The following is a 27,397-nucleotide window of genomic DNA, read 5'->3' as shown; positions in this document are numbered from 1 at the left end:
CAACACAGTGGAACCTGTCTCTACTAAAACTACAAAAATTAGCCAGGTGTGGTGGCACATGCCTATAGTCCTGGCTACTCCTAGCTACTCAGGAGACTGAGGCACAAGAATCGCTTGAACCTGGGAGGCGGAGGTTGCAGTGAGCCAAGATCGCACGACTGCACTCCAACCCGGGCAGCAGAGTGAGACTCTGTCTCCAAAAAAAAACCAAACCAAACCAAACCAAAACAAAAAACCGTTTTTGTTTCATTGATCTTTTGTGTTGTTTTCTTTGTTTCAATGTCATTTATCTCTGCTTTGATCTTTATTATTTCTTTTCTTCTAGTAACTTTGGGTTTGGTTTGCTCTTGCTTTTCTAGTTCTTTTTTTTGTTTTTGAGACAGAGTCTTGCTTTGTTACCCAGATTGGAGTGCAGTGGTGTGATCTCGGCTCACTGCAAGCTCCACCTCCCGGGTTCACACCATTCTCCTGCCTCAGCCTCCCGAGTAGCTGGGACTACAGGCGCCCGCCACTGTGCCCAGCTAAGTTTTTTGTATTTTTTTTATTAGCAATGGGGTTTCAGTGTGTTAGCCAGGATGGTCTCGATCTCCTGACCTCATGATCTGCCCACCTCGGCCTCCCAAAGTGTTGGGATTACAGGCGTGAGCCACTGCACCTGGCTCTAGTTCTTTTAGATGCATCATTAGGTTGTTTGAAGTTTTTCTTATTTTTTGATGTAGGCACGTATAGCTATAAACTTCCCTCCTAGTACTGCTTTCACTGTGTCCCACAGGTTTTGGTTTATCATGTTTCCATTATCATTTGTTTGAAGAAATTTTTCAGTTTCCTGTTTAATTTCTTCATTGACCCACTGGTCATTTAGGAACATATTGTTTAATTTCCATGTTTTTGTATAGTTTCCAAAATTCCTCTTATTATTGATTTCTAGTTTTACTCATTGTGGTCAGTCAGAGTTTGATATTATTTCAATTTATTTGAATGTTTTAAGACTCGTTCTGTGACTTAATATATGTTCTGTCTTTGAGAATGATCCACGTGCTGAGGAAAAGAATGTGTATTCTACAGCTGTTGTATGAAATATTTTATAAATATCTATTTGGTCTATAGTGCAGATTAAGTCCCATGTTTCTTTGTTGATTTTCTGTCTGGAAGATCTGTCCAGTGCTGAAAGTGTAGTGTTGATGTCTCCAGCTATTATTTTACTGGGGTCTATCACTCTCTTTAGCTCTAGTAATATTTGCTTTATATATCTGGGTGCTCCAGCGTAAGGTGGATAAATATTTAAAACTATTATATCCTCTTGCTGAACTGACCTCTTTATCATTATATAGTGACTTTGTCTCTTCTTATAGTTTTGTCTTGAAATCTATTTTGTCTGATATAAATATAGGTATCCTGTTCTTTTTTGCTTTCCATTGGCATGGAATATCTTCTTCAATCCCTTCATTTTCAGTCCAGGTGGAGTGTCTGTTGTAGGCAACAGATCACTGGGTCTTTTTTTTAAAAAATCTATTCAGCCACTCTATGTCTTTTGATTGACAGTTTAGCCCATTTACATTCGATGTTATATTGATAAGTAAGGACTTACTCTTGCCATTTTGTTATGTTTTCCGGTGGCTTTGTGGTCTTCTCTTCCTTCTTTCCTCCCTTCCCTTCTGCCTTTTAGTGAAGGTGGTTTTCTCTTGTGGTGTGCTTTAATTTCCTGCTTTTTATTTTGTATATATCCATTGTATGTTTTTTGATTTGAGGTTACCATGAGGCTTGTAAGTACTGTCTAATAACTCATTATTTTAAGCTAAAAGAAAACTAATAAACTCTACACTTTAACTTCCTCCCTCTGCTTTTTAACTTTTTATTGTTTCTATTTATGTCTTATTGTACTATGTCTTGAAAAGTTGTTCTAGTCACTATTTTTTATCAGTTAATCTTTTAGTCATTTTACTGAAGAGTAGTTTACATGTCACAGTCACAGCATTATACTATTCTGGGTTTTTCTGTATACTTAACTGTTACCAGTGAGTTTTGTGCCTTCAGGTGATTTCTTATTGCTCACTAACATCGTTTACTTTCTGATTAATGTACTCTGTTTAGCATTTCTTGTAGGACAGGTCTAGTGTTGATGAAATCCCTCAGCTTTTGTTTGTCTGGGAAGGTCTTCATTTCTCCTTTATGCTTGAATATATTTTCCTTCAGCACTTTAAATATGTCATGCCACTCTCTCCTGGCCTATAAGGTTTCCACTGAAAAGTCTGCTGCCAGACGTATTGGAGTGCCATTGTATTTTATTTGTTTCTTTTCTTTTGCTGCTTTTAGGATCCTTCCTTTTATCCTTGACTTTTAGGAATTTGATTACTAAATGCCTGAGGTAGTCTTCTTTGGGTTAATCTGCTTGGTGTTCTACAACCTTCTTGTTCTTGGATATTGATATCTTCCTCTAGGTTTGGGAAGTTCTCTGTTATTATCCTTTGAATAAACTTTCTACCCCTGTCTCTTTCTCTACCTCCACTTTAAGGCCAATAACTCTTAGATTTGCTTTTTTAAGTCTATTTTCTAGATCTTGTAGGTGTACTTCATTCTTTTTTATTCTTTTTTCTTCTGTCTCCTCTGACCATATTTTCCAATAGCTTACCTTCCAGCTCACTAATTTTTTGTTCCACTTAATCAATCCTGGTATTAAAAGTCTCTGATGCATTCTTCAGTATGTCGGTTGCATTTTTCAACTCCGGAATTTCAGCTTGACTCTTTTTAATTATTTCAATCTCTGTTACATTTATCTGATAGAATTCTAAACTTTTTCTGTGTTGTCTTGAATTTCTTTGAGTTTCCTCTTTGTTAAGTTTATCTGATAGAATTCTGAATATCTTCTCTGTGCTATCTTGAATTTCTTTGAGTTTCCTCAAAATGGCAATTTTGAATTTTCTGTCTGAAAGGTCATATAGTTTTCTTTCTGCAGGTTTGGCCCCTGGTGTCTTATTTAGTTTGTTTGGTGAAGTCATGTTTTCCTGGATGTTCTTGATGCTTGTGGATGTTCATCAATGTCTGGGCATTGAAGAGTTAGATATTTATTGTAGCTCTCACAGTCTGGGCTTGTTTATACCCATCCTTCTTGGGAAGGATTTCCAGGTATTCAAAAGAACTTGGATATTATGATTGAACCCATATCTGCATTAGGGGGCATCCCAAGCTCAATAACGCTGCATTTCTTGCAGACTATCTGGAAGAATTATCTGGATTATCAAGCCCACACTCTTGTTCTTGTTGCTTACTTTCTCCCAAACAGAATCAATCTCTCTCTCTCTCTTTTTTCGCTATTTCTCTCTCCCCCTTCCCCCCCTCCCTCCTCTCCCTTTCTCCTTCTCTCTCTCCCTCTGTTCTGGGCCACCCAGAGCTAGGGGGGTGGAGGTACAAGCACCAATATGGCCATCACCACTGAGAATGTACTGGGTCAGACATGAAGCTGGCACCACACTGGGTCTCGCCATGGCCCACTGTAACCATGATCTGGCTGCCTATGTTCCCTCAATGCCCTGTCGTGAAGCCAGCCAGGCTAGCTTCAAGCCAGTGAGTTCCCCCAGGCTGCAGCCAGATCCAGAGATGCCATCTGGGAGCCATGGACTGGAGTCCAAAACCTTAGAAATCTGCTTGGTGTCCTATCTATTCTACTGTGGCTGAGCTGGCACTCAAACCATTAGCCAGTCCTTTCCACTATTCTGCCCCTTCCACAGGCTCAGGGGCCTCTCCCCATGTCCACCACCACCACAGGCCTATGAGGAGTGCTGCCAGGTTACTGCTGATGTTCGGTAAAGGCCTATGGCCTCTTTAGTCAGCTTGTGGTAAATGCTTTCAGTCACCTTTCAGGGCAGTGAGCTCCCCTCTGGCAAAAAGCAAGTCCAGAGATGTCATCCAAGAACCTAAGGCCTAGACTCAGGGACCCCAAAAGGGGTCTCTATTTGTTGCTTTACCCCACTGTGGCCAAGGTGGTAGCAAGTGCAAGGCAGGCTGGGCGCAGTGTCTCATGCCTGTAATCCCAGCACTTTGGGAGGCTGAGGCGGGCAGATCACTTGAGGCCAGGAGTTAGAGACCAGCCTGGCCAACATGGCGAAACCCTGTCTCTGCTAAAAATAAAAAAATTAGGCCGGGCGCGGTGGCTCACTCCTGTAATCCCAACACTTTGGGAGGCCAAAGTGTACGGATCATGAGGTCAGGAGTTTGAGATCAGCCTGACCAATATCGTGAAACCCTGTCTGTACAAAAAATACAAAAATTAGCCTGGCACAGCTGGGCACGGTGGCTCACACCTATAATCCCAGCATGTTGGGAGGTCAAGGTGGGTGGAACACTTGAGGTCAGGAGTTCAAGACTGGCCTGACCAACATGGTGCAACCCCATCTCTACTAAAAATACAAAATTAGCCAAGCATGGTGGCACACACCTCTAATCCCAGCTACTCGCGAGGCTGAGGCAGGAGAATTGCTTGAACCCGGTAGGTGGAGGTTGCAGTGAGCTGAGATCGCACCACTGCACTCCATCCTGGGTGACAGAGTGAGAAACCATCTCAAATAAAATAAAATAAAATAAAATAAAAAATTTTTAAAAAATTAGCTGGGCATGGTGGTACATGCCTGTAATCCCAGCTACTCAGGAGGCTGAGGCATGAGAATTGCTTGAACCCAGGAGGCACAGGTTGCAGTGAGCTGAGATGACACCATTGCACTCCAGCCTGGGCAAAATAGCAAGACTCTATCTCTGAAAAGAAAGAAAGAGAGAGAGAGAGAAAGAAAGAAAAAAGAAAGAAAGAAAGAAAGAAAGAAAGAAAGAAAGAAAGAAAGAAAGAAAGATCAAGAGCAAGACAAAGCACCCTTTAATTTTCCTTCTGCTTTTCTCAAGCAGAAGGAATCTCTCACCATGGCCACCACAGCTGGGAATGTGCTGGGTCACAACTAAAGCCAGAATATCTTAGCCTCAATTAAGGCCCACAGCCTTGGATATTAACTGGGTATCACTACTGTTTATTCAGGGCTCAAGGGCTCTTTCATCAGCAGGTGATGGATCCTGCCAGAGCTGGGTCCTTGCCCTGCAAGGCAGCAGGCTCCCTTCTGATCCAGGATTGTCTAGAAATGTTGTCTGGGAACTAGGGCCTGAAACAGCCTCATGACCCTGCCTGGTGCCCTATCCTACTGTGGCTGAGCTGGTATCCAAGATGCAAGACAAAGTTCTCTTTACTCCTCCCTCTCATCTCCTCAAGCAGAAGGAAGAGGTCTCTTTTGGAGCAGTGAGGTTGGCGGGGAGGGGCCGAGCAAGCATTCCACTAGCTGCTCTGGCTGGTGTCTCAGTAGGTCATGTGCCTGCTAAGTCAACTGGCTCCAAGTCCAGCTCAGCACTAGGACTTGCCTAAGAGTTGTAGTTCATGTGGCCTACACTGCCTTTCAAGTTTATTTAGAGCCCCAGAGCACTTTGGCCCTCGGTGACGAGGTTTGCCAGAATTCAACTTCTGACCAAGGTACAGGAGATTCCCCTCTGGCTAGGGCTGGTCTAAATGCTCCCTCTATGGTCTGGCATCAGCTGAGTTCAGCCTGCTTTTGCTTTCTACTGTCTGTAACAGGGCAGCACTGAGTTCAGTGCAAAGCCTCACAATCGCTGCACTGTCCCTCTCCCAAGCGTACAGATTTTCTCTCCATGCCACACATCTGGTGCTGGGGCTGGGGAAGGGGTGGCATTGGCAATTCAAGACTATCTTTCCTACCCTCTTCAGTCCTTTTTCAGCAATATAAAGTTAAAACCAGGTACTGTGACTGCCTGATTTTTTGGTTTTTATAAAGGTGCTTTTTTGTTTGTAGATAGTTGTTAAATTTGATGTTCCTATGGGAATTACAATTAGTGCGAGCTTCTATTTGGCCACCTTGCTCCTCTCCATATTCGCCATATATATATATGCCAATAGAGGGAAGGAGGGGAATCACAAACATTGCTTTAAAACAGTAATACATGTAAATGATCCAATTAGAAAAGGGTCCAGAATGAAAATGAAGTTTTCCTTCCTGCCTCTTCTGTCCCTCAGTCATGCAGTTTCCTTTCCAAAAAAAATACTGCTGGTCTGGGCACGGTGGCTCACACCTGTAATCCCGGCACTCTGGGAGGCCAAGGCAGGAGGATAGCTTGTGGGCAGCAGTTCAAGACCAGCCTGGTCTGCAAAGCAAGACCTCATCTTTACAAAAAAATTTAAAAATTAGGTACGATGGCGTGCACTTTAGTCTCAGCTACTCCAGAAGTTGAGGTGGGAGGATCACTTGAGCCCAGGAGTTCAGAGGCTGCAGTGAGCTATGAGCATGCCACTGCACTCCAGCCCAGGTGCCACAGTGAGACTTTGTCTTTTAAAAAAATGACAAAAAGAAATTATGGTTACGTTTCTCAAAATATGTCCTTCCAGAGAGACACACATTTGTATGCGCAAAGAATGCTTGCAAACTTGCTTCCTTATATACCCATACACATATGCAGAAACAGATGTGCACGTGTGTGTACATATATGCATTCATATTGTGTATGAATTCTATGCATCACATAGCTGAAAGCACAAGATGGTAGATACCCTTCTGCTTTTGTCTCTTAACAGTGTAATTTGGAGGTCATTCCTACCATATTTATGGGGTCACCTCATTCTTTTTTTGCTGACTGCATAGGCTATCATTGTAATCGTGTTTAACTGGCTGTTCCCAGTAGGCATTTGGGTTGTTTCTAGTCATTCTGATAAATAGGGCTGCATTGAAAATCCCTGCAGTAGGTACACGGGGGATATTTCCTAGAAGTGTGATTATTTGGTCAGTGCATGTGTGTGTTAAATTTTGAGATCTGGCCAAATTACTCTCCATAAAGGCTACCTCAGAGTGTCTGTTTCTCTGCTCTCTTTTGAACCTAGAATGTCATCCCAAGCATTACCATGTGCCAATATTTTGCTATTATAGGATAAAAACTACTATCTCAATAAAGAATTGCATTTCTCTTTTAGGAACCCAAATATCTTCTCACAGGTTTAAGAGCCATTTGAGGCCGGGTACGGTGGCTCATGCCTATTATCCCGGCACTTTGGGAGGCCGAGGTGGGCAGATCACCTGAGGTCAGGAGTTCAAGACCAGTCTGGCCAACATGATGAAACCCGGTCTCTACTAAAAATACAAAAATTAGCCGGGCATGATGGTGGGCGCCTGTAACCCCAGCTACTCAGGAGAGTGAGGCAGGAGAATCTCTTGAACCCAGGAGACGGAAGTTGCAGTGAGCTGAGATCGCATCATTGGACTCCAGCCTCAGCGAGAACAGCATTGAATTTCCCTTTGTATGAACTGTCTTTTCATGTCCTTTAGCCATTCTCTCTTCAATTGTTTCTATGGTTTTTTTTTTCTTTTTGATGTTGGACTTTTTATCTACTTGTTTTCCTTGTTTGCTGCAGTGTGTACCAACCAGTGCAGCTTCTTGGTTGTTGGTGGGTCTGTAAGCAAGCGTTTGGAGCCAGCACAGAGAGGATGAGAGGAGGGCTGCACTCATCTGCTCTTCCAGATGGCACTGATCAAAGGACGTGGTGATCATGGGAACACTCTGGAGAGCACGTAGCCATATTTAGATATATTGACAACACAACCATTTAGTAGACTCAGGGTGACTTTAAGCCACACGTCACATGGCAGCTGTTAAAATCATCTCTGTACATGTACATGGATAGTTCTGATGGCACACCCTTGTTAGCTTTGTAGCTTTTAGCTAAAGGGCCATATGGTGAAGGTGCATTTTTTGCATTTCTTATTTCTTCTCTTTTCTTTGTCAATATATCCATTCTAGAAAATGAGATGAGCCAGGCACACTGTGGTGCATGCCTGTAATCCCAGCTACTCTGAAGGCTGAGGCAGGAGGATCACTTGAGCCCAGGAATTTGAGGCCAGCCTAGGCACTGGGCAACATAGTGAGACTCCATCTCTTAAAAAAAAAAAAAAAAGAAAAGAAAAAGTGGCCAGGCATGGTGACTCAAGCCTGTAATCCCAGCACTTTGGGAGGTCGAGGCAGGTGGACCACCTGAGGTTAGGAGTTTGAGAACAGCCTGATCAATATGGTGAAACCCCGTCTCTACTAAAAATATAAAAATTAGCCGGGCGTGGTGGTGTGCACCTGTAGTCCCAGCTACTCGGGAGGCTGAGATAGGAGAACTGCTTGAAGCTGGGAGGCAGAGGCTGCAGTGAGCTGAGATCGCACCACTGCACTCCACCCTGGATGACAGAACAAGACTGTCTCAAACAAAAAAAAATGAAAAAAGAAAGAAAAAAGGACAAAAAAAGAAAATGGGGCAAGATGCCTACTCTTTCTGTAAATTATCTTTGTAGTTCAAGTGTCCAGTAAAGTTCTGTGTTCCAAGCAGACACTTAAAATAAATATTTGCTCAAAAAGGTCAAGTCCTCCGTCTGCTGTTTTGCTGCCCTTCCTAAAGGCATGTGTATCAGTGCAGCACTTCTTAACTGATGTTAATAATTGTTCTGTGATTTTTTAAAAAGTGCCTATGATTATATTAATTTTGGAAAAGCTATTTTAAATATTAAAGCATTTTAAACATTTAACTTATAAAATACAATCAGTTTATTTACTACAGGACTTCTCACAGCCTTTAATGTACCAGCAAATCCACTGAACTTCCAAGAGAGGATTGCAAGGTGCTGTCTTCTGCAAGTGTGTCTGTCCACGGAGCTCTGTTTCCATATTTTCATGGTATCTCATTGAAATACAGCTCAAGCAATTAGCCTAAACTCATAGATGAATAAAGAGTAGACATCAATTTGTTTGTCCCCTGATTTGTCTGAATTAGGCCAAACAAGGATCTTTAACTGGAAATAGGGTTATTGATTACTTGACTGCAGTCAGATTTCTAAAATTGAGTAAAAACGCGTTTGCGGTTCAATTGCAGACAAAGACATACTGGTTACTTTCTCCAGGCTCCCCACAGTATTGGCAGAAATGTAAAATTAAGAGATCAAGGTCATTTCTGGTAACCCCTCACTGCGCCTACTCGAGGTCTGATGCCACCCTCTCTGTCTGAATCATCCAAATCAAAATTGGCCAGGGATGAGGGTATAGTGCTGGGACCAGACAGAGCCACCACCAGCTGGTGGCTTAATTATGAAGCAAATTTACAGACCCACAAGGGGGATGGACCAGAAGTGGACTGGGAAAGATCATTATGTCCAGCTCCTTAACAGGGCAGTTTCTTCTTTCCACTTGAGTATTTCTAAAATTGACTTTTTAAAAAACCCTTATTGGCCTTTTCTGTCTTCTTGAGAAATCTTGTCTGTTTTTCTTCTCAGCCTTCCTGAAATTTCTAACAGTGGTTCTGAACAGTGTTCTAGAACCCTGGTGGCGGGGATGTGTCACAAGTCATCTGTGTGCTAAAGTAAACCATTAAAAGCACATGCATTTGCAAATTACCGCCAAATAGAATGGATTCAAGAGTACCTTATATAAGGTCTTATCTACCTACTTTGAGATCGCCTTTTTGAGTGGAATGAGCTGTTCTGATTGCATACATGATTACAGTGCTTATGAGTGGCTTTATATTTCCATTTTTATTTTCCCTTTTGATAAGATTGCACTTGAGCTACAAAGATACCAGGAACATTTTCATTTGTAATAACACAACTGTTATGATTACCCGATGAAAGGCAGCCAAAATGATGCAAGAAAAATGTTCAATAGTGATATTGTGGCTTTAAAAAAGCAATCAGGTTAATTATTTGCATTCCTCAATAGTCTACACTTGTTACTTTTTTTTTTTTTGAGACAGAGTCTCCCTCTGTCGCCCAGGCTGGAGTGCAATGGCACTATCTCGGCTCACTGCAACCTCTGCCTCCCAGGTTCAAGAGATTCTCCTGCCTCAGCCTCCCGAGTAGCTGGGATTACAGGCATGCACCACCATGCCCCATTACTTTTTTGTGTTTTTAGTAGAGACGGGGTTTCACCATGTTGGCCAGGCTGGTTTTGAACTCCTGACCTCAAGTGATCCATCCACCTCAGCCTCCCAAAGTGCTAGGATTACAGGCGTGAGCCACCATGCTCGGCCTACACTTGTTACTCTTGCCATATTGTCTATATTTCATTTGGAGTAGGAGTCTAGAAAATACATCATTTTGCCAGGCGCAGTGGCTCACGCCTGTAATCCCAGGACTTTGGGAGGCCAAGGCGGGTGGATCACCAGGTCAGAAGTTCAAGACCAGACTGGCCAATATGGTGAAACCCCGTCTCTACTAAAAATACAAAAATTAGCCGGGTGTGGTGGCAGGCACCTGTAATCCCAGCTACTCAGGAGGCTGAGGCAGAAGAATCACTTGAACCCGGGAGGCAGAGGTTGCAGTGAGCCGAGATCACACAATCTTTATTATTATAGTTGTTAAGACTGAAATTTTTGTAATTTTTTACTTTCAAATGTCTTTTAATATATTCCCATCTCCAAAAATAGTTGTGCCACACTCATTGTTAATTTCTCTTCTCTGCCAATTTGGTGGGGATTTGTCAACACCTAGTTCTCTCCATTATGTGCGTCACTCAAGGGAGCTTCATCCAGCATGCATGTTCATGGAGAACTTGATGCCAAAGAGGTGCTTCCTCATTCTCTTTTCTTTTCTTTTCTGTTTGTTTTTTTGAGATGGAGTCTTGCTCTGTCGCCCAGGCTAGAGTGCAGTGGCGCAATCTCAGCTTACTGCAACATCCACCTCCCGGGTTCAAACAATTTTCCTGCCTCAGCCTCCTGAGAAGCTGGGATTACAGGTGCCTGCCACCGCACCTGGCTATTTTTAGTAGAGACGGGGTTTCACCACCTTGGCCAGGCTGGTCTTGAACTCCTGACCTCGTGATCCACCCGCCTTGGCCTCCCAAAGTGCCGGGATTACAGGCGTGAGCCACCGCGCCCAGCCTGCTTCCTCATTTTCTTCCTGATTTATAGCATGCTTGCCTCCAGCTTTCATAGCAGCGGCATGCTTATGCCTTCGTCGAGGCATCAAGGTGTCAGCAGGATCGATTCCTTCTGAGAGCTACAAGGGAGAGATCTGTTCTAGGCTTCTCTCCTTGGCTTGCAGATGGCCATTTTCTCCCTGTGACTTCACATCGTCTTCCATCTATCTCTGTGTCCAAATTTCCCTTTTTGTAAAGGTATCAGTCATGTTGAATTAGGGTCCTCTCTAATGACTTCACTTTAATTTGATTACATCTGCAATGAGCAGTTTCCAAATAAGGTCACATTCTGAGGGATGGAGGTTTAGGACTTCAACATTTGAATCTGGGGAAGACACAATTCAACTCATAATAACATGTTAATTTGCTACTTACGAACTTTTCTCCCTTTTTTTTTAAAGAATGTACATGGCAAGTCAAAGCAAACGATCGCAAGTACCACGAACAACCTCACTTTATGAACACAAAATTCTTGTGTATTAAGGAGAGTAAATATGCGGTGAGTTGTTAACTTTCTGAATTGTTTTCATTAAAATGCAGTTTTTTCCAGTAGCTGGCATGCTTACTACCTTCATGCTACACCTGCCTTCCACGTAACCACCTGCCTGGGGCTATTGATAATCATCATTTTTTCTATAGAATGTCATTTTTATTGATGTTTACCTTTGGGGTGGGTAGTGGGTGACTTGAAACAAAACAGAATTATGTAGATTGAAATTTTCTCTCTCTTTTTTAAATTTTAAGCTCTCTTAGAAATGTTTTATGAAAGAATATACAATGATGGCACAGAAGCCTCCTGTTTGAAAGTAATGAGTTTGAAAGGAATCTCTTAAGAACTTATCTTCCCCTTCTCTGCCTGGAATGGATTTAGAGATTTTAAACATATTTTTGACTCAAAAATGCTTATTACCTTTGGAATGTGATAAAGAATGCTTAAAGATTAAATGCGAAATACAAAAATTAGCCTGGAGTGGTGGCATGTGCCCACAGTCTCAGCTACTTGGGAGGCTGAGCCAAGAGAATCACTTGAGCCCAGGAGGCAGAGGTTTCAGTGAGCTGAGATTGTGCCATTGCACTCCAGCTTGGGTGACAGTAGTGAGACTCTGTCTCAATAATAATAATAATAATAAATATTAAGTGTGGGCTTAAATGTTGTAAGATGTGTGTTTTAATGCCAAGGGCTTCCATAGCAGAGTACCACAACTGGATGGCTTAAAACAACAGAAGTTTACTCTCTCCTGATGCAGGGATCAGAAGTCTGAAATCTTGGTGTTGGCAGGGTTGGCTCCTTCTGGAGCCTCTGCAGGAGAATCTGTTCCCTGCCTCTCCCCTGGCTTCTGGTGGCCACTGGCAATCCTTGGAGTTCCTTGGCTTACAGATGAAGTCACCCCAATCTCTGCTTCCATCTTCAAGGGGCACTCTTCCTGTGTGTGTCTGTGTGCAACTTTCCTCTTATAGGGACCCCAGTCCGAATAAGCACCTCATTAAATTAGAGCCTGTCCTAATCACGTATGACTTCATCTTGATTATCTCTGCGAAGATCCTATTTCCAAATAAGATCCCATTCATAGATATTAGTGTTAAGACCTGAACATATCTTTTGCAGGACACAATGCAACCCACTACAGTACCTTTTGCTCTTTCTTACATAGTAGGCTCTGTCTCCTCACTTAAATAAAAGCCTCACTGTTCCTGGCTTTGGCCATGTTGTTGTCTACCTTTACCCTGTTTTCTAACAGTCTCTAATGGGTCAAGGAATCTGACAGCAGGATTTATTTGGTCACAGTCTGATGTCTGTTTCTTTTTACTGCCTCTGTCATAAGACTCCAAGTAGTCATTTTGAGGCTTGGCTGCTTGGCTAGAATTAAAAGCTTAAAAGAAATATCAGTATCTTTCTTTCTTCTTTTCTTTTTTAAGGCAGTGTCTCACTCGGTCACTCAGGCTGGAGTGCAGTGGGGCGATCTGCAATTTCTGCCTCCCTGGTTCAAGCGATTCTCCTGCCTCAGCCTCCCAAGTATCTGGGATTACAGGTGCAGGCCACCACGCCTGGCTAATTTTTGTATTTTTAGTAGAGGCGGGGTTTCACCATGTTGGCCAGGCTGGTCTCAAACTCCTAGGCTCAGGTGATCCACCCACCTCGGTCTCCCAAAGCGCTGGGATTGCAGGCATAAGCCACCGCACCCAGACAAAATCCTCAATATCTTTCTGACAGATGATGTTCCTTTGTCACTGTAAGCTGTGGGACTTGTGACTTTTGCAGATGTGTATACACTGTGATAAATACAGCATCATTTAGAATGACTCTTATTTTTCCAACAGAATAATGCAATTAAAACATACAAGTACAACGCATTTACCTTTATACCAATGAATCTGTTTGAGCAATTTAAGAGAGCAGCCAATTTATATTTCCTGGCTCTTCTTATCTTACAGGTAATGCCCTTTGCTATCTTAAATCTGTTTGAATTATAGTGACTCGATAACATTTAAGCTGTAGACACATATAATGTGAATAATCTTGAAAGTGTTTTATATTAGCATCAGGGTTCTGTACATAAAGGAACAGTGCCTCATACACAGAACCAGCTCAATCAGTGTTATATGAACAGGGAAAGGGAGCAAATGGAAATATTATTCTAATTCTGTTTTTTAAAAAATTTCATGTTATACTGATATGGGTGTTAAAACTGGTATCCCTGAAGTGAATAAAACTAAAATCCAGCCAGGCTCAGTGGCCCACGCCTGTAATCCCAGCACTTTGGGAGGCCGAGGCGGGCGGATCACCTCGGGTGAGGAGTTCCAGACCAGCCTGGCTAACATGGTTAAACCCCGTTTCTACTAAAAATACAAAAAATTAGCCAGGCGTGATGGTGCATGCCTATAATCCCAGCTACTCGGGAGACTGAGGCCAGAGAATCGCTTGAACCCAGGAGGCGGAGGTTGCAGTGAGCCGAGATCACACCATTGCACTCCAGCTTGGACAACAAGAGCTAAACTCCATCTTAAAAAAAAATAAAATAAAATCCTTACTTTGTAAAATTATTTGCACCTTAAAATTAAAGCTATTTTGTGCTTGTCTTTTATCATTGTAGTTAGATGCTGAATTTCCCCCCCAAAAAGATCATTGATTTTTTATTAAAATTTTGGTCATAAATTTCAGTAAGTTATTTTTGTGAACTGTTTTTACATTTTAAAAGGCCTACTTAAAAATTTTTTTTCCTAATTGTGGCAAAGCATCCAGTTATCCAGAGAGCATGAGTTTAACTGTGCAAGAACTGTTGCTGTAACCGAGGGAACTCTACACACACTAGTTAGCGCCAGAATCAACCCTTAGTGTCTGCCGTGCGGATTACATAGCTTAAGCTCAGAATATCCACCTGGTTTTTTCAGATTCTTTTTTTTTTTTTTTTTTTTTTTGAGACCGTGTTTCACTCTTGTCGTCCAGGCTGGAGTGCAGTGGCACCATCTTGGCTCACTGCAACCTCCTCCTCCTTCTCTTGGGTTCAAGCGATTCTCCTGCCTCAGCCCCCTGAGTAGCTGGGATCACAGTTGCCAGCCACCACGCCCAGCTAATTTTTGTATTTTTAGTAGAGACAGGGTTTCACCATGTTGACCAGGCTGGTCTCAGACTCCTGAATTCAGGTGATCCACCCGCCTCAGCCTCCCCAAGTGCTGGGATTACAAGCATGAGCCACTGCGCCCGGCACTTTATCAGATTCTTTACAGCAAGCATTGGATTTGGAAAAGTTACACCTGCTGGGATTGACCCTTTAAGGTTTTATGAAAATGGGGTAGAATGTGTGTCTAGGTGGGGATGGAGGATGCGTGGAGAGGAGAGAAAAAGAAGAGACGATGCTAAGGAGAAATGGATAGGCAATGATTTAGGAAACTGTAAGACCTTCAAGTCAGATAGTAAAGGATGGCCCTGTTATCAAAGGAGATGCTTAGAAAGGTGTGTGTAGAGGTTAGCACTGCAAACTCCAAGGTGCTGCTCTGTAGGAAGTAGACCATTTTCCCTTACTTCCTTCTAGCAGGAAAGAGGAGTTTCACATATTCACTGTGATGTGGGAAGAAGGATCTTTTTGTCTTCTAACTGCACCCCAGTTATCTTCTGTCTCTCTCTCTTTTTTTTTTTTTTTTTTTTTTTTTTGAGATGGAGTTTCGCTCCTGTTATCAAGGCTGGAGTGCAATGGCGTGATCTCAGCTCACCAAAACCTCTGCCTCCCAGGTTCAAGCTATTCTCCTGCCTCAGCCTCCTGAGTAGCTGGGATTACAGGCATGCGCCACCACACCTGGCTAATTTTGTATTTTTAGTAGAGACGGGGTTTCTCTATGTTGGTCAGGCTGGTCTCGAACTTCCAACCTCAGGTGATCCGCCCACCTCGGCCTCCCAAAGTGTTGGGATTACAAGCATGAGCTACCGTGCCTGGCCCAGTTATCTTCTCTTAAGGTCAGCAATCCAAATTAGGGTAACAGTAATAGCCGTAGGCAGCTTCTTAACTTGTGTTGTCACTACACTTAATTCTTCTAGTCTAGAAGGTCAGGCCTGGCATGACCTCCATTTTGCAGAGAAAAGCTGAGGCCTAGTAAGCTAAAGTAACTTGCTCAAAGTCCCATAAGCCATAAATGATAGAGCTGACCAAGACTTGGATCTAGGAGTTGACTCCAAAGCCTGTCATTTTAACCACTACATTATACAGCCCAGTGATCAGGAGGATGGTTATGAAATAACTTTATTAAACTTGCGTCCCAATCTTTGTTCAAACTTAGAGGCTGTCTTGATGGAGGAAGGCCAGCTCACTTTCTTGGATAGGCCAATAGTGATGATCATGAAGGAAGCACTTTCTTCTAATGCCCTCAGAGATGCTCTCCCTAATCCCTCACTTTCAGAGGCAGCTAGTACCTCTTACCATCATTGCCTCCAGCATGGGATCCTCAGAAACCACTGACTGAGAAACCTGCAGTATAGAACCTACTATGCATGCATTCCTTAAAAGTTAAGATGACTTTGGCCAGGCACGGTGGCTACACCTGTAATCCCAGCACTTTGGGAGGCTGAGGCAGGAGGATTGCCTGAGGTCAGGAGTTCGAGACCAGCCTGGCCAACATGGTGAAAACCCATCTCTACTAAAAATACAAAAAAATTAGCCGGGGGTGGTGGCACACACCTGTAATCCCAGCTACTCAGGAGGCTGAAGCAGGAGAATCGCTTGAGCCTGGGAGGCGGAGGTTGCATTGAGCCAAAATTGTGCCACTGCACTGCAGCCTAGGTGACAGAGGGAGACTCCGTCTCAAAAAAAAAAAAAAAAGAAAAAAAAAGTTAAGACGAGACTTCTCCCTTGCCACTCCTACCCCCTCACCCCCAGTTAAATATGATTTTCACAAAAGATTTAGAGCAACTCTTTTTTAGGTATCATAATACAAAACTTCCTTGGTGTCCAGTTAAGTTTGCAATGAGATAATTTCAAGAGCCACTGCCCTCTAGGCTCTGTTCCAGGTATCCAGAAGCTAGAGAGAACCACTAGAAGGAGGTTGTCCAAATGCTTGAAGAGCCTTTCCTATATACTCTGCAGGATGTAGACTTATGTGATGACGGTGATGAGACTTGGAATTAGCAAGCTTAGAATTAGCAATAAGTTACCTGTAAGCTTGATATGCCTTCATGGACACACACATAAGCCCTTTTATTCTTTTAGGCAGTTCCTCAAATCTCTACCCTGGCTTGGTACACCACACTAGTGCCCCTGCTTGTGGTGCTGGGCGTCACTGCAATCAAAGACCTGGTGGACGATGTGGTGAGGATTTCTCATACAACGTTCTACTCATTGCTTTGAGTTGACTTTAAGTTCTTGTGCCTTCCTTCTCTATTGAGATGTTTAAAACAGCATTTCCCCATCTTCCTTCTCAAGGCTCGCCATAAAATGGATAAGGAAATCAACAATAGGACGTGTGAAGTCATTAAGGATGGCAGGTACTGTGTCTAATTAGTAACTGAGTTTCAAGGATGTAATGCATAACTCTGCCTAGAAACACATTCAGAGATAATTATTACAATGTAGAAGGCTATTAGTACATTAACTGTTTATTTTTTTCGAGATAGAGTCTCGAGATAGAGTCTCGCTCTGTCGCCCAGGCTGGAGTGCAGTAGCGTTATCTCGGCTCACTGCAACTTCCACCTCCCAGGTTCAAGCAATTTTCCTGCCTCAGCCTCCGAGTAGATGGGATTACAGGCGTGCACCACCATGCTCAGCTAATTTTGTACTTTTAGTAGAGATGGGGTTTCACCATGTTGGCCAGGCTGGTCTCAAACTCCTGACCTCAAGTTATCCTCCTTGATCTCCCAAAGTGTTGGGATTACAGGCGTAAGCCACCATGCCTGGCCTTAAATTATCTTTTTAATGAGTATGTACCCCTGTTGTAATAAATCTAATAAGGATAGTGATAAAAATAGATAAAAAGATGACTATTTTGAGTACTAAATTCCATAGGAAATATTCATTAAAATTTTTAACATATCAACACTTTTAAAAGTTTTAAACTATAATATTGTTTTAAAGATTTTCACATATACAAATGATATACCCAGTGGACGTAATGAACCTACTATAAATAATAAACTTAATTTCATTGGAGGCAGTCATCTAATCATTATGTGTTTATCTGCCATTCATTTATGGCCAAAAATGACTTGGAGATTTAAAATACTTTTTAAATATATGTTTATGCCCCAGTTCCCCTAATGTTACAAGAATTTAGTATACAATTCTTAACTCCAGGATTAAAAAAAAAATTTGGCTTATCTTTCAATTAACGAAATTGTAGATGTTTTACATTTCAGTATTTCTGAAATTTTAAAATAGAAATTTGCATGTAAGCCCGAAATGACAAATGGATAGGCCAGCACCTTCTTAGCAGGGCTACTGGAAGGCAATTCTGAATACTGAAATATTGGAGGCAATTCTGTTAGATTCTTCTATCTGATGTTCCAGTTTCCTCTGAGGAGGCCCCCTGTGCTCTACCCTGCTAATGCTCAAGTTCCTATAGGTGTGACCCCACTGCAGGGGCTGCTCAGGCCATGGCCCTGCCAGACATGCACCCTAGACTTCCAAATTCAAGGCAACCCAGAGCTCCTCTTTACCAGTGTAGGTAGCTATGGTACAGGCTAAACATATGGGTTGGCCAGGCACGGTGGCTCACGCCTGTAATCTCAGCACTTTGGGAGGCCGAGGCAGGAGGATCACTTGAGGCCAGGAGTTCGAGGCCAGCCTGGAAAACTTAGTGAGACTCCTGTCTTTTTTTTTATTTTTTTGAGACGGAGTCTCGCTCTGTCGCCCAGGCTGGAGTGCAGTGGCGCGATCTCCGCTCACTGCAAGCTCCGCCTCCCGGGTTCACACCATCCTGCCTCAGCTTCCCGAGTAGCTGGGACTACAGGCGCCCGCCACTGCACCTGGCTAATTTTTTGTATTTTTAGTAGAGATGGGGTTTCACCGTGGTCTTAATCTCCTGACCTCATGATCCACTCACCTCGGCCTCCCAAAGTGCTGGGATTACAGGCGTGAGCCACCGGGCCTGGCCGAGACTCCTGTCTTAACAACAACAACCTCCTCTGCTAGGCTCATTGGGACACTTATTCTATTTTACTGAATGAAGTGTTTCCTAATCCTAGAATTGTAAATAAAGCTAATTAAGATCTTTAAATTGTTGTGATTTTGTCTTTTGACACTTGAAAGGTAACTTTGGAACATAATTTTCTTATTTGCAAAGGAAAAAAAGCCATCTAAACATATTTATAGCTTGGTATAGTCTATATTTGCATTAGAGTGGAAGTACGGCTGTAAGTCAGGTTACTTTCCTCAGTGTTGACACATAAAAAGTCTTGGAATTAGGCCTTAGTTACTATATTTAGCACTTGAATTTGCAGTTCTGCCTGAAGCCTCCTGCTCAAAAAACAACTCATTACTGATCCCTGAGTTGGTGCTTTCGTCACAGTTGACTACGTTAATTTAACAAACACTTATGGAGTACTTTCTGCATGTTGGAGGCAGGACAGTATCCTTGAGAAATTTATAGTTCAAGACAGAAGATGAGACACCTACACACATCATTCTAATAAAATCCATATCAGAATAAAAAAGATAAAAACAAAATGCTCTGACAGTACAGGGAAGGGAAAATTCACTTTAGCAAGGGAATGTGGGGAAAGATGTCAAGACGTGAGCAAAGCCCTGAAAATGATGCCCTAGGGAGGCTGAAGGAGCTGTGTAAACACAAGTTGTGGTGACAACACAAAGCTCCATCAGACAACTGACCATAATCCAATTTGAGTGTAGCCTCAGGGCCTTAAAGGGAATACAGTGTCTTTGTCAGTTAAGCCTTTACAATTAAGAAGTTAACCGGCCAGGTGAGGTGGCTCATGCCTATAATCCCAGCACTTTGGGAGGCCGAGGTGGGTGGATCACCTGAGGTCAGGAGTTTGAGACCAGCCTGGCCAATATGGTAAAAACTCATCTCTAAAAAATTAGTCAGGCGTGAAGGCACGTGCCTGTAGTCCCAGCTACTCGGGAGGCTGAGGCAGGAGAATCTCTTGAACCCCAGGAGGCAGAAGTTGCAGTGAGCTGAGATCGTGCCACTGCACTCCAGCCTGGGCAACAGAGCAAGACTCTGTCTCAATGAAAAAAAAAATTAATAAATAAATAATAAAGATAATTTAAACAGAAGAGAGTAGGCAAGCTCTGAAGCCCCATGAAGACTCTGGGAGGCCCAGGTGGGTGCCATAATGTAGGTGCTTCTGTCCTGGGACCAGCATGGAGCAAGTGATGGGTCACTGAGAAGGAACACAGCAGGGAGGCAAGTTCATAAGCAAAAACAAAAGGGGGTGGCAAGTATTTCCCTGCCACGCACATAAGTGGCCCCCATAAACTCTTCCTTACATGACCTACATTAAAAGAATGTATCAAAGTCATTCATTATTGCTTCCTTCAGAGGTCAATACGATTTTCATGCCCCCCTTTAATATGTTTACATCATTAAAGAGCAAAATTTTAGCATTTTCTCTGTGACTTGCATATTTTCCAGAATCTGAAACATCCAGAAAGAATAGTAATTCCCTTGCCTGTAACTTAAAATGTCAATAAATCCTCATTATTTTTAATCCTTAGGTTCAAAGTTGCTAAGTGGAAAGAAATTCAAGTTGGAGACGTCATTCGTCTGAAAAAAAATGATTTTGTTCCAGTAAGTGAATAAATTCTGCTTCTCTTGTTTCTTGTTCTCCCCCAGCCCCTGTGCTCGGCTTTTCCCTCAGGGTCTCGGTGTTATTTGTGTGTTTTGTTTTGGACAGGCTGACATTCTCCTGCTGTCTAGCTCTGAGCCTAACAGCCTCTGCTATGTGGAAACAGCAGAACTGGATGGGTAAGTGTGTCTCGATGGGCCTGATTTAAAGCTGGCCTTTGAAGGCACATTCATTCCACTGAAATCGGGGCATTGTGGACCAGACGGCTTGATATCTGGCCTTGCCTCTGCCACCTGCTGCTGTCCCTACCGATCTCACCTTTGCGCCTCTGTGAAGTGGAGCTCTTACTACCTGCGTTTCTCCACCTCTCAGGGAAGGTAAAAGGATCAGACAGGAGCATATGTGTCTGAGCCCTTTATCAACTGCTGAGCAGCGTCCAGACAGATATGAATAATATCGAGGTTATTATCTGTGTCAGAGAAAGGAACAGATTTTTAAAGTCTTCACCAATAGGCAATTTATTTATTTATTTTTGAGACAGAGTCTCACTCTGTTGCCCAGGCTGGAGTGTAGTGGTGCTATCTCAGCTCACTGCAACCTCCACACCCCCTGGGTTCAAACAATTCTCCTGCCTCAGCCTCTTGAGTAACTGAGATTACAGGCTCCAGCCCCCACACCCAGCTAATTTTTGCATTTTTAGTAGAGATGGGGTTTCACCATGTTAGCCAGGCTGGTCTCGAACTCCTGATCTCAAGTGATCTGCCCACCTTGGCCTGCCAAATTGCTGGGATTACAGGGGTGAGCCACAGCAGCTGGCCCCAGGAGGCAATTTTGAATTCTCCTTGTGTTGGTTTTGGTTACTATGCTATCATTTAAAAGAGAATGAAGTTCTGTTTTTGACCAGTTTTCTGACCAGTTTTCAAGGCATTTATTGAGTGCTCACGAGGTTGCCGGCACTTTACATATTAGCTCATTTAATCCTCTAAACGAACATGTGAGACGAATATTATTCGTCTGTATTACCCATGAGGAATCGGAGGCCCAGGGAGGTGCAGCAGCCCGCCCAAGGTCACACAGTAAGTGGTAGAGTCGGGACATTGCTCCCTCTGCTCCTCGCGCCTCACGCTCCAGATGTGCATACACTGCTTTACAGAGAGCGGAAATCATGAGACTGAAAACTAGGGCTGTCTTTGCTTCATAGATCAGGCAATTGACTGTTGGAAATCTATCACACTTTTTTTTTTTTTTTTGGCGGAAAAAAATACTTAAAGCCAATTAACCACTTCTTAATTGTAAAGGCTAATTGGTTAAAAACCAATTAACCACTTCTTAATTGTAAAGGCTTAACTGACAAAGACACTGCATTCTCTTTAAGGCCCCGAGGCTATACCCAAATTGGATTATGGGCAGTTGCCTGATAGAGCTTTCTGTTGTCAGGTTGGTCTCAAACTCCTGACCTCAAGTGATCTGCCTGCCTCTGCCTCCCAAAGTGCTGCCATTACATCCGTGAGCCGCAGCGCCTGACTGTTTATTCTCAACTATAAAACTGCTATTATTTCCACTAGAGATTCTAAAGCTTTACAAAGACATAAGATCCTAACATGCCCTGCCAGAACAGAATGGTGAGGTTGAGAATGAACTTCCCTAGGGAAAATTCCTGAGTATTCGTGAATCCTATATAAAGCCGTCAGTCGTGAGAAGGCAGCCTCACCCTTGAGAGCACCTGCCCCGGCCTGCCCTTGTGCCCACCCACGACCTTACCTTGCACTATGGTGGGGCAGTTGGGAGTAAAGCTAAGATTTCCTTTTCCAAATAAAATTGTCTTTCAAAAACATGTGATCCAGTTATTCACTCTGGAAAAGAATTTGACAGAGGCGAAACAGAATTTCTGTAACAAATATGTGTTATAGAATCATTTTAATGTGATTAAATATTAGACACTACATTTTCAAACAGCACTTTGGTAGTCCTAGCTGATGGTAAAGTTAAAGTTAATGAGAAGGATGTTTGTGGGTACCTCTGTCCTAACCTTCACAACAACAAACAGTGAAGGGAACCAACATTTCCCAAGGTCAGAAATTTTCTTGACTTCAGGGGATAACCTTTTCCAAACCTGAAGTTCCAAGGTGAACAGAGTTTGAAAATAGAAACAGCTAATTATTTAGGCTTCATGTCCAGGTATGGCTAATGTAACTTTGGATGATTAACTTCCATTTTGAACTCGAAAATTTGTTCATTTAATTCATTTTTTCCCCATTCCTTTAGAGAAACCAATTTAAAATTTAAGATGTCACTTGAAATCACAGACCAGTACCTCCAAAGAGAAGATACATTGGCTACATTTGATGGTTTGTACCAAACATGTCTTACTTTGCTTTAAATTTTAGTTGCTTTGTTCAATTCCTATTGATTAAAACCAGAAAGACTTTTGTATGTGATTATGTGAATCTTATATTTTTAAAAGGTTTTATTGAATGTGAAGAACCCAATAACCGACTAGATAAGTTTACAGGAACACTATTTTGGAGAAACACAAGTTTTCCTTTGGATGCTGATAAAATTTTGTTACGTGGCTGTGTAATTAGGAACACCGATTTCTGCCACGGCTTAGTCATTTTTGCAGGTACGTTCAGAGTTTCTTGGGAAATTAATCAGCTATGATCTTTAAAGACTTAGAGGGGATTGCTTTTCTGTCCTTTCTCCATCAAAACCAAAAGAAGAGTAATAGCATCATGAGCTTTTTTTTTTTTTTTTTTTTGAGACAGAGTCTCACTCTGTAGCCCAGGCTGGAGTGCAGTGGCATAATCTCAGCTCACTGCAACCTCTGTCTCCTGGGTTCAAGTGATTCTCCTGTCTCAGGCTCCAGAGTAGTTGGGATTATAGGCATGTGCCACCATGCCCAGCTAATTTTTGTATTTTTAGTAGAGACAGAGTTTTGCCATGTTGGGCAGGCTGGCCTCGAACCCCTGACCTCAGGTGATCCGCCCAACTCAGCCTCCAAAACTGCTGGGATTACAGGCGTAAGCCACCATGCCTGGCCAAGAAGAGTAATTTTATTGGTGAGCTAGTGAATTGATTTTTCCCAACTGATGACTACATTGAATTTTCCATTTGCAGGTGCTGACACTAAAATAATGAAGAATAGTGGGAAAACCAGATTTAAAAGAACTAAAATTGATTACTTGATGAACTACATGGTTTACACGGTATTTATTTTTCATCTCAGTAGATCTCTCATCTAGATTGCTGTCTTTTGCACTAATATTATCGTATGTTTTTCTAATACAAAATCTTACCTCTTTAGGTGGAATAGAAAAATTATTGGGCACTCCAAGCTTCAAATGCAGGAAGAAGGGATTTTTTTTCCAGAAACGCCTTACTTTTTCTCAGAAATGCCACACTTTTAACAGGAGAATTCCCTTGGGAAGGGAAATTTCGGTTGTAGGGTGCCCTGAGTGCTTTGATGACGGGAACTGGAAAACCAGGAAGCCCTAGATAAATTAGTGAAGCTGGACTCCTGAAGTCAATGTAGGGTTGATTTCATTGCTGTTACTTTCCCACAGAGGCAGTTCTCTTAGAAACAAGCCTCCCCCAGCATCCCCAACATATACTGTATAGCTCCAAATACAAGGCAAGGCTAAAAATAAAGTATGTCGAGGACACTCAAGACCACTCCCAGGTTTGATGATTCACTGGAAGGACTCATAGGCCTCAGCACATAGTCGTATTCACAGCTGTGAGTCATTACAACAAAAGGACACAGAGCAAGATCACCAAAGACTCATGGAGCAAAGTGCAAAGGAAACCAGGCACAAGCTTCCAAAAGTCGGCCATCCTGCCCCCACTCCCCACCAAACCACACACACAATAGGCACTTAATTCTCCCAGCAGCAATTAATGACACCACATGTGAAATGTTGTCTATACCAGGGAAGCTCATGAGAGACTCAGTGTCAAAGGTTTTTAACAAAAAAACTCTAGACTCCCCAAAAGAATGCAGATGGTCAGCATAAACCATGCTGTTTGCACAGTTAGGCATCATGAGTTTTTTTATTATTATTATTATTTTTTTTTTTTTTTGAGATTGAGTTTCACTCTTGTTGCCCAGGCTGGAGTACAATGGCATGATCTTGGCTCACTGCAATCTCCGTCTCCCAGGTTCAAGTGATTCTCCTGCCTCAGCCTCCCAAGTAGCTGGGATTACAGGCACCTGCCACCACACCTGGCTAATTTTTGTATTTTTAGTAAAGACGGGGTTTCACCATGTTGGCCAGGCTGGTCTCGAACCCTTGACCTCAAGTGATCTGCCTGCCTCGGCCTCCCAAAGTGCTGGGATTACAAGCATGAGCCACTGCACCCGGCCCATGAGCTATTCTTATCAGAGAATAAAAAATAACTGGGAAATCCTCCAAACATCTAAGTTACCAGATACCAGCCCAGGGCGAACCTTGCAAGCCGGCCTTCGGAGGAAGCAGTCTCAGACCTGCTATGTTCGCTCTTTTCTGCCCACGTGGTGACCCCAAATATTAAGCACTCCTTCTATTTCCAAATGAAAATTTTTTTCAAGTATTTAGTTCAATTTGAATGCATACTTCTAATACTTATTCTTTGATTGCATATACATGTTTAAAATCACATAAAAATAATAATTTAAGAAACATTTTCCCCTGCTTTCTCATTTCATGAAAATTGTATTTGAACTTTTCACATTCATCTTTGGTGTCATGGTTGTGATTATCCACTCCCAAAGAGCCTGTTGGCACTCTGCTCTTTCCACGACAAAGTTGTGAGATATAGCACTTTTGGACTCCATGTCCAGAAATTTAAATTTGTCTCTGGAAATTTTATTCCCACTTGCGAATCTCCAAGTACCACTAGGATGGTTGACTTTTTATTCCTTCCATAAATATATGCTCATAACTTCTACAACATAATACTTATCATATTGCTTCTTAAGTGATCTTATTTTACAATGTCATGCAATACTTATGACATTACACCTTAAGGAATAATCGCCCAAATATAGGTGAAATTTTCTTGCCCTGAAAACAAAATTCTGGCTGGGCGAGGGCCACCTGTAATCCCAGCAATTTGGGAGACTGAGGCATGCAGATCACTTGAGGACAAGAGTTCGAGACCAGCCTGGCCAACATGGTGAAACTCGTCTCTACTAAAAAGACAAAAATTAGCCGGCCTTGGTGGTGCGTGCCTGTAATCCCAGCTAATCAGGAGGCTGAAGCATAAGAATTGTTTGAACCAGGGAGGTGGAGGTTGTAGTGAGCCACAATGGCACCACTGCACTCCAGCCTGGGTGATACAGTGAGACGCTGTCTAAAAAAAAAAAAAAAAAAAAAAAATCTGTTGAATATCTTCTATAAGCATTCCAGTTTTCCGGTTCAGCCTTGTTGGAAGTTGTTTCATGCTAAGTAAGATATCTTCCCCAAACAGTATGTTATTGTTCAAAGTAAACATAATTGAGAGAATGCCCTGTAATATAAGATTCTTCAAGGATTTGAATATAAGACACCACCTTCTCTTTGGAGAGATAATTTTGGGAACAAAACCTCACCTTCTATGGGAGATGTAGGATACATCAGTCAATCGCAGCAATCAAACAGACTTTCAAAGCGTTATGTTAGTGCTGTTTTCATTTGACATATATTATTTTTCAGACTACTAAATTCTCAGTCATATGAAGTATTGAGTAAGGTTAATTAGCATCTAGGAAATGCAAGAGGTTGGAAATCCATCTTCAGAATGCATTTAAATGTTTTCTGTCTTCTAGATCTTTGTTGTTCTTATTCTGCTTTCTGCTGGTCTTGCCATCGGCCATGCTTATTGGGAAGCACAGGTGGGCAATTCCTCTTGGTACCTCTATGATGGAGAAGACGATACACCCTCCTACCGTGGATTCCTCATTTTCTGGGGCTATATCATTGTTCTCAACACCATGGTACCCATCTCTCTCTATGTCAGGTAAGGCTGTCCTCTCTGGCATTTTGCTTTAATGGAAGAATGTTGTACCTTCTCCCAACATAGTGCCTTCATTTCTAGTGATCACTGTTTCAAAGGTCACAAAGAACAGGTAAGAAAATCACGTTCATTTCAGAATTGAGGGTAAGAGAGGAAAAGGAAATTAACATTTGAGTATCCATTCTGTGCCAGGCACCTTTTATCTCATCCTGTTTGCAGATAAGGGTAGGGGATTTCAAAGATCGATTGCTACTCCTGTAGTCATTGTCTTATTAGTAAGGTTCCCTTCTCACCGGGTTCCAAAGCCCAGACTTCAGAAAGGGACTGGGAGGAGGGGAAGATTTAGCATGTGATGGAAAAACTTAGTTTTCCCTTTTGGAAGTGGTCCTCACCTCTTATCTGAGCCTTTATTATCATCTGCCACACCCAAGGTGGAGAATTTGTGCTTTCCGGCCACTACCTCCTAGTAGGAAAGAAACTCCCTGTCCTTCATCAACCTCTCAAAATGTTCTCTTTTTCTTCTCAAATCTCAACCACAACAACAAAGTCAGGGGCATATCTCCGATAAGTGGTAAGCAGCTGATTTGGTGATACTTCTTCATTTTTTACTTTTACTTTTTTTTTTTTTTTTTTGAGATGGAGTTTCACTCTTGTTGCCCAGGCAGGAATGCAATGGCATGATCTAGGCTCACTGCAACCTCTGCCTCCTGGATTCAAGCAGTTCTCCTGCTTCAGCCTCCTGAGTAGCTGGGATCACGGGTGCCCATCACCATGTCTGGCTACTTTTTTGTATTTTTAGTAGAGACAGGTTTCACCAAGTTGGCCAGGCTGGTCTTCAACTCCTGACCTCAGGTGACCTGCCCACCTCACCTCCCAAAGTGCTGGGATTACAGGCGTGAGCCACCACACCCGGCCTTTTTCTCTTTTTAATATGAAAGTTCACTGCCCTTGGCCAAACTGACTTTGAGACCTTTTTGGGAGGGATAGTGCTTTGGAATAAACCCAGCAGCCAGAGTTCATTCTTAGTTCTGATAAAGAATAGCCCAGAGACATAGGAATCACATACACACCTATAATTAGAGGCATTTATTTTATTTTAGTGTCATTATATGTGCATTTGCTTTATTTTTAATTTGATTACATGTAGTTACTGTTGTTCTTTTAACATGAAGGAAAGCCCTGGGGCAGCCATCTGTTCCACAGCTACTTTGAGAAAAA

At 42.5% G+C, this 27,397-nt stretch overlaps 1 protein-coding gene and 1 long non-coding RNA gene across 10 annotated transcripts in view; one reads left to right on the top strand and one right to left on the bottom strand.

Moving 5' to 3' along the window:
- Positions 1 to 27,397, bottom strand: part of LOC134808618 (uncharacterized) — a 99,443-nt gene that overhangs the window by 11,452 nt on the left and 60,594 nt on the right. The window lies entirely within an intron of this gene.
- The window catches only part of ATP8B1 (ATPase phospholipid transporting 8B1), a 154,776-nt gene that overhangs the window by 80,724 nt on the left and 46,655 nt on the right, over positions 1 to 27,397 (top strand). For 5 of the 9 annotated variants that reach the window (XM_016933787.4, XM_016933786.4, XM_016933791.4 and 2 more), the window contains exons 3-12: positions 11,379 to 11,476; positions 13,297 to 13,410; positions 16,674 to 16,772; positions 16,887 to 16,948; positions 20,136 to 20,208; positions 20,315 to 20,385; positions 22,472 to 22,554; positions 22,671 to 22,829; positions 23,324 to 23,412; positions 25,992 to 26,182. In XM_016933787.4, coding sequence (XP_016789276.1) covers positions 11,379 to 11,476; positions 13,297 to 13,410; positions 16,674 to 16,772; positions 16,887 to 16,948; positions 20,136 to 20,208; positions 20,315 to 20,385; positions 22,472 to 22,554; positions 22,671 to 22,829; positions 23,324 to 23,412; positions 25,992 to 26,182 — 1,039 coding nt within the window. Of the gene's footprint in view, positions 1 to 11,378; positions 11,477 to 13,296; positions 13,411 to 16,673; positions 16,773 to 16,886; positions 16,949 to 20,135; positions 20,209 to 20,314; positions 20,386 to 22,471; positions 22,555 to 22,670; positions 22,830 to 23,323; positions 23,413 to 25,991; positions 26,183 to 27,397 lie in introns of those variants that run through there. The other 4 variants (XM_063795744.1, XM_016933792.4, XM_063795746.1 and 1 more) reach the window with 3 other exon arrangements.

This window comes from Pan troglodytes, chromosome 17, assembly GCF_028858775.2.
Source record: "Pan troglodytes isolate AG18354 chromosome 17, NHGRI_mPanTro3-v2.0_pri, whole genome shotgun sequence".
NCBI lineage: Eukaryota > Metazoa > Chordata > Mammalia > Primates > Hominidae > Pan > Pan troglodytes.
The sequence above is the reverse complement of the archived record's forward strand: the minus strand, read 5'-3'. Positions and strand labels throughout refer to the sequence as shown.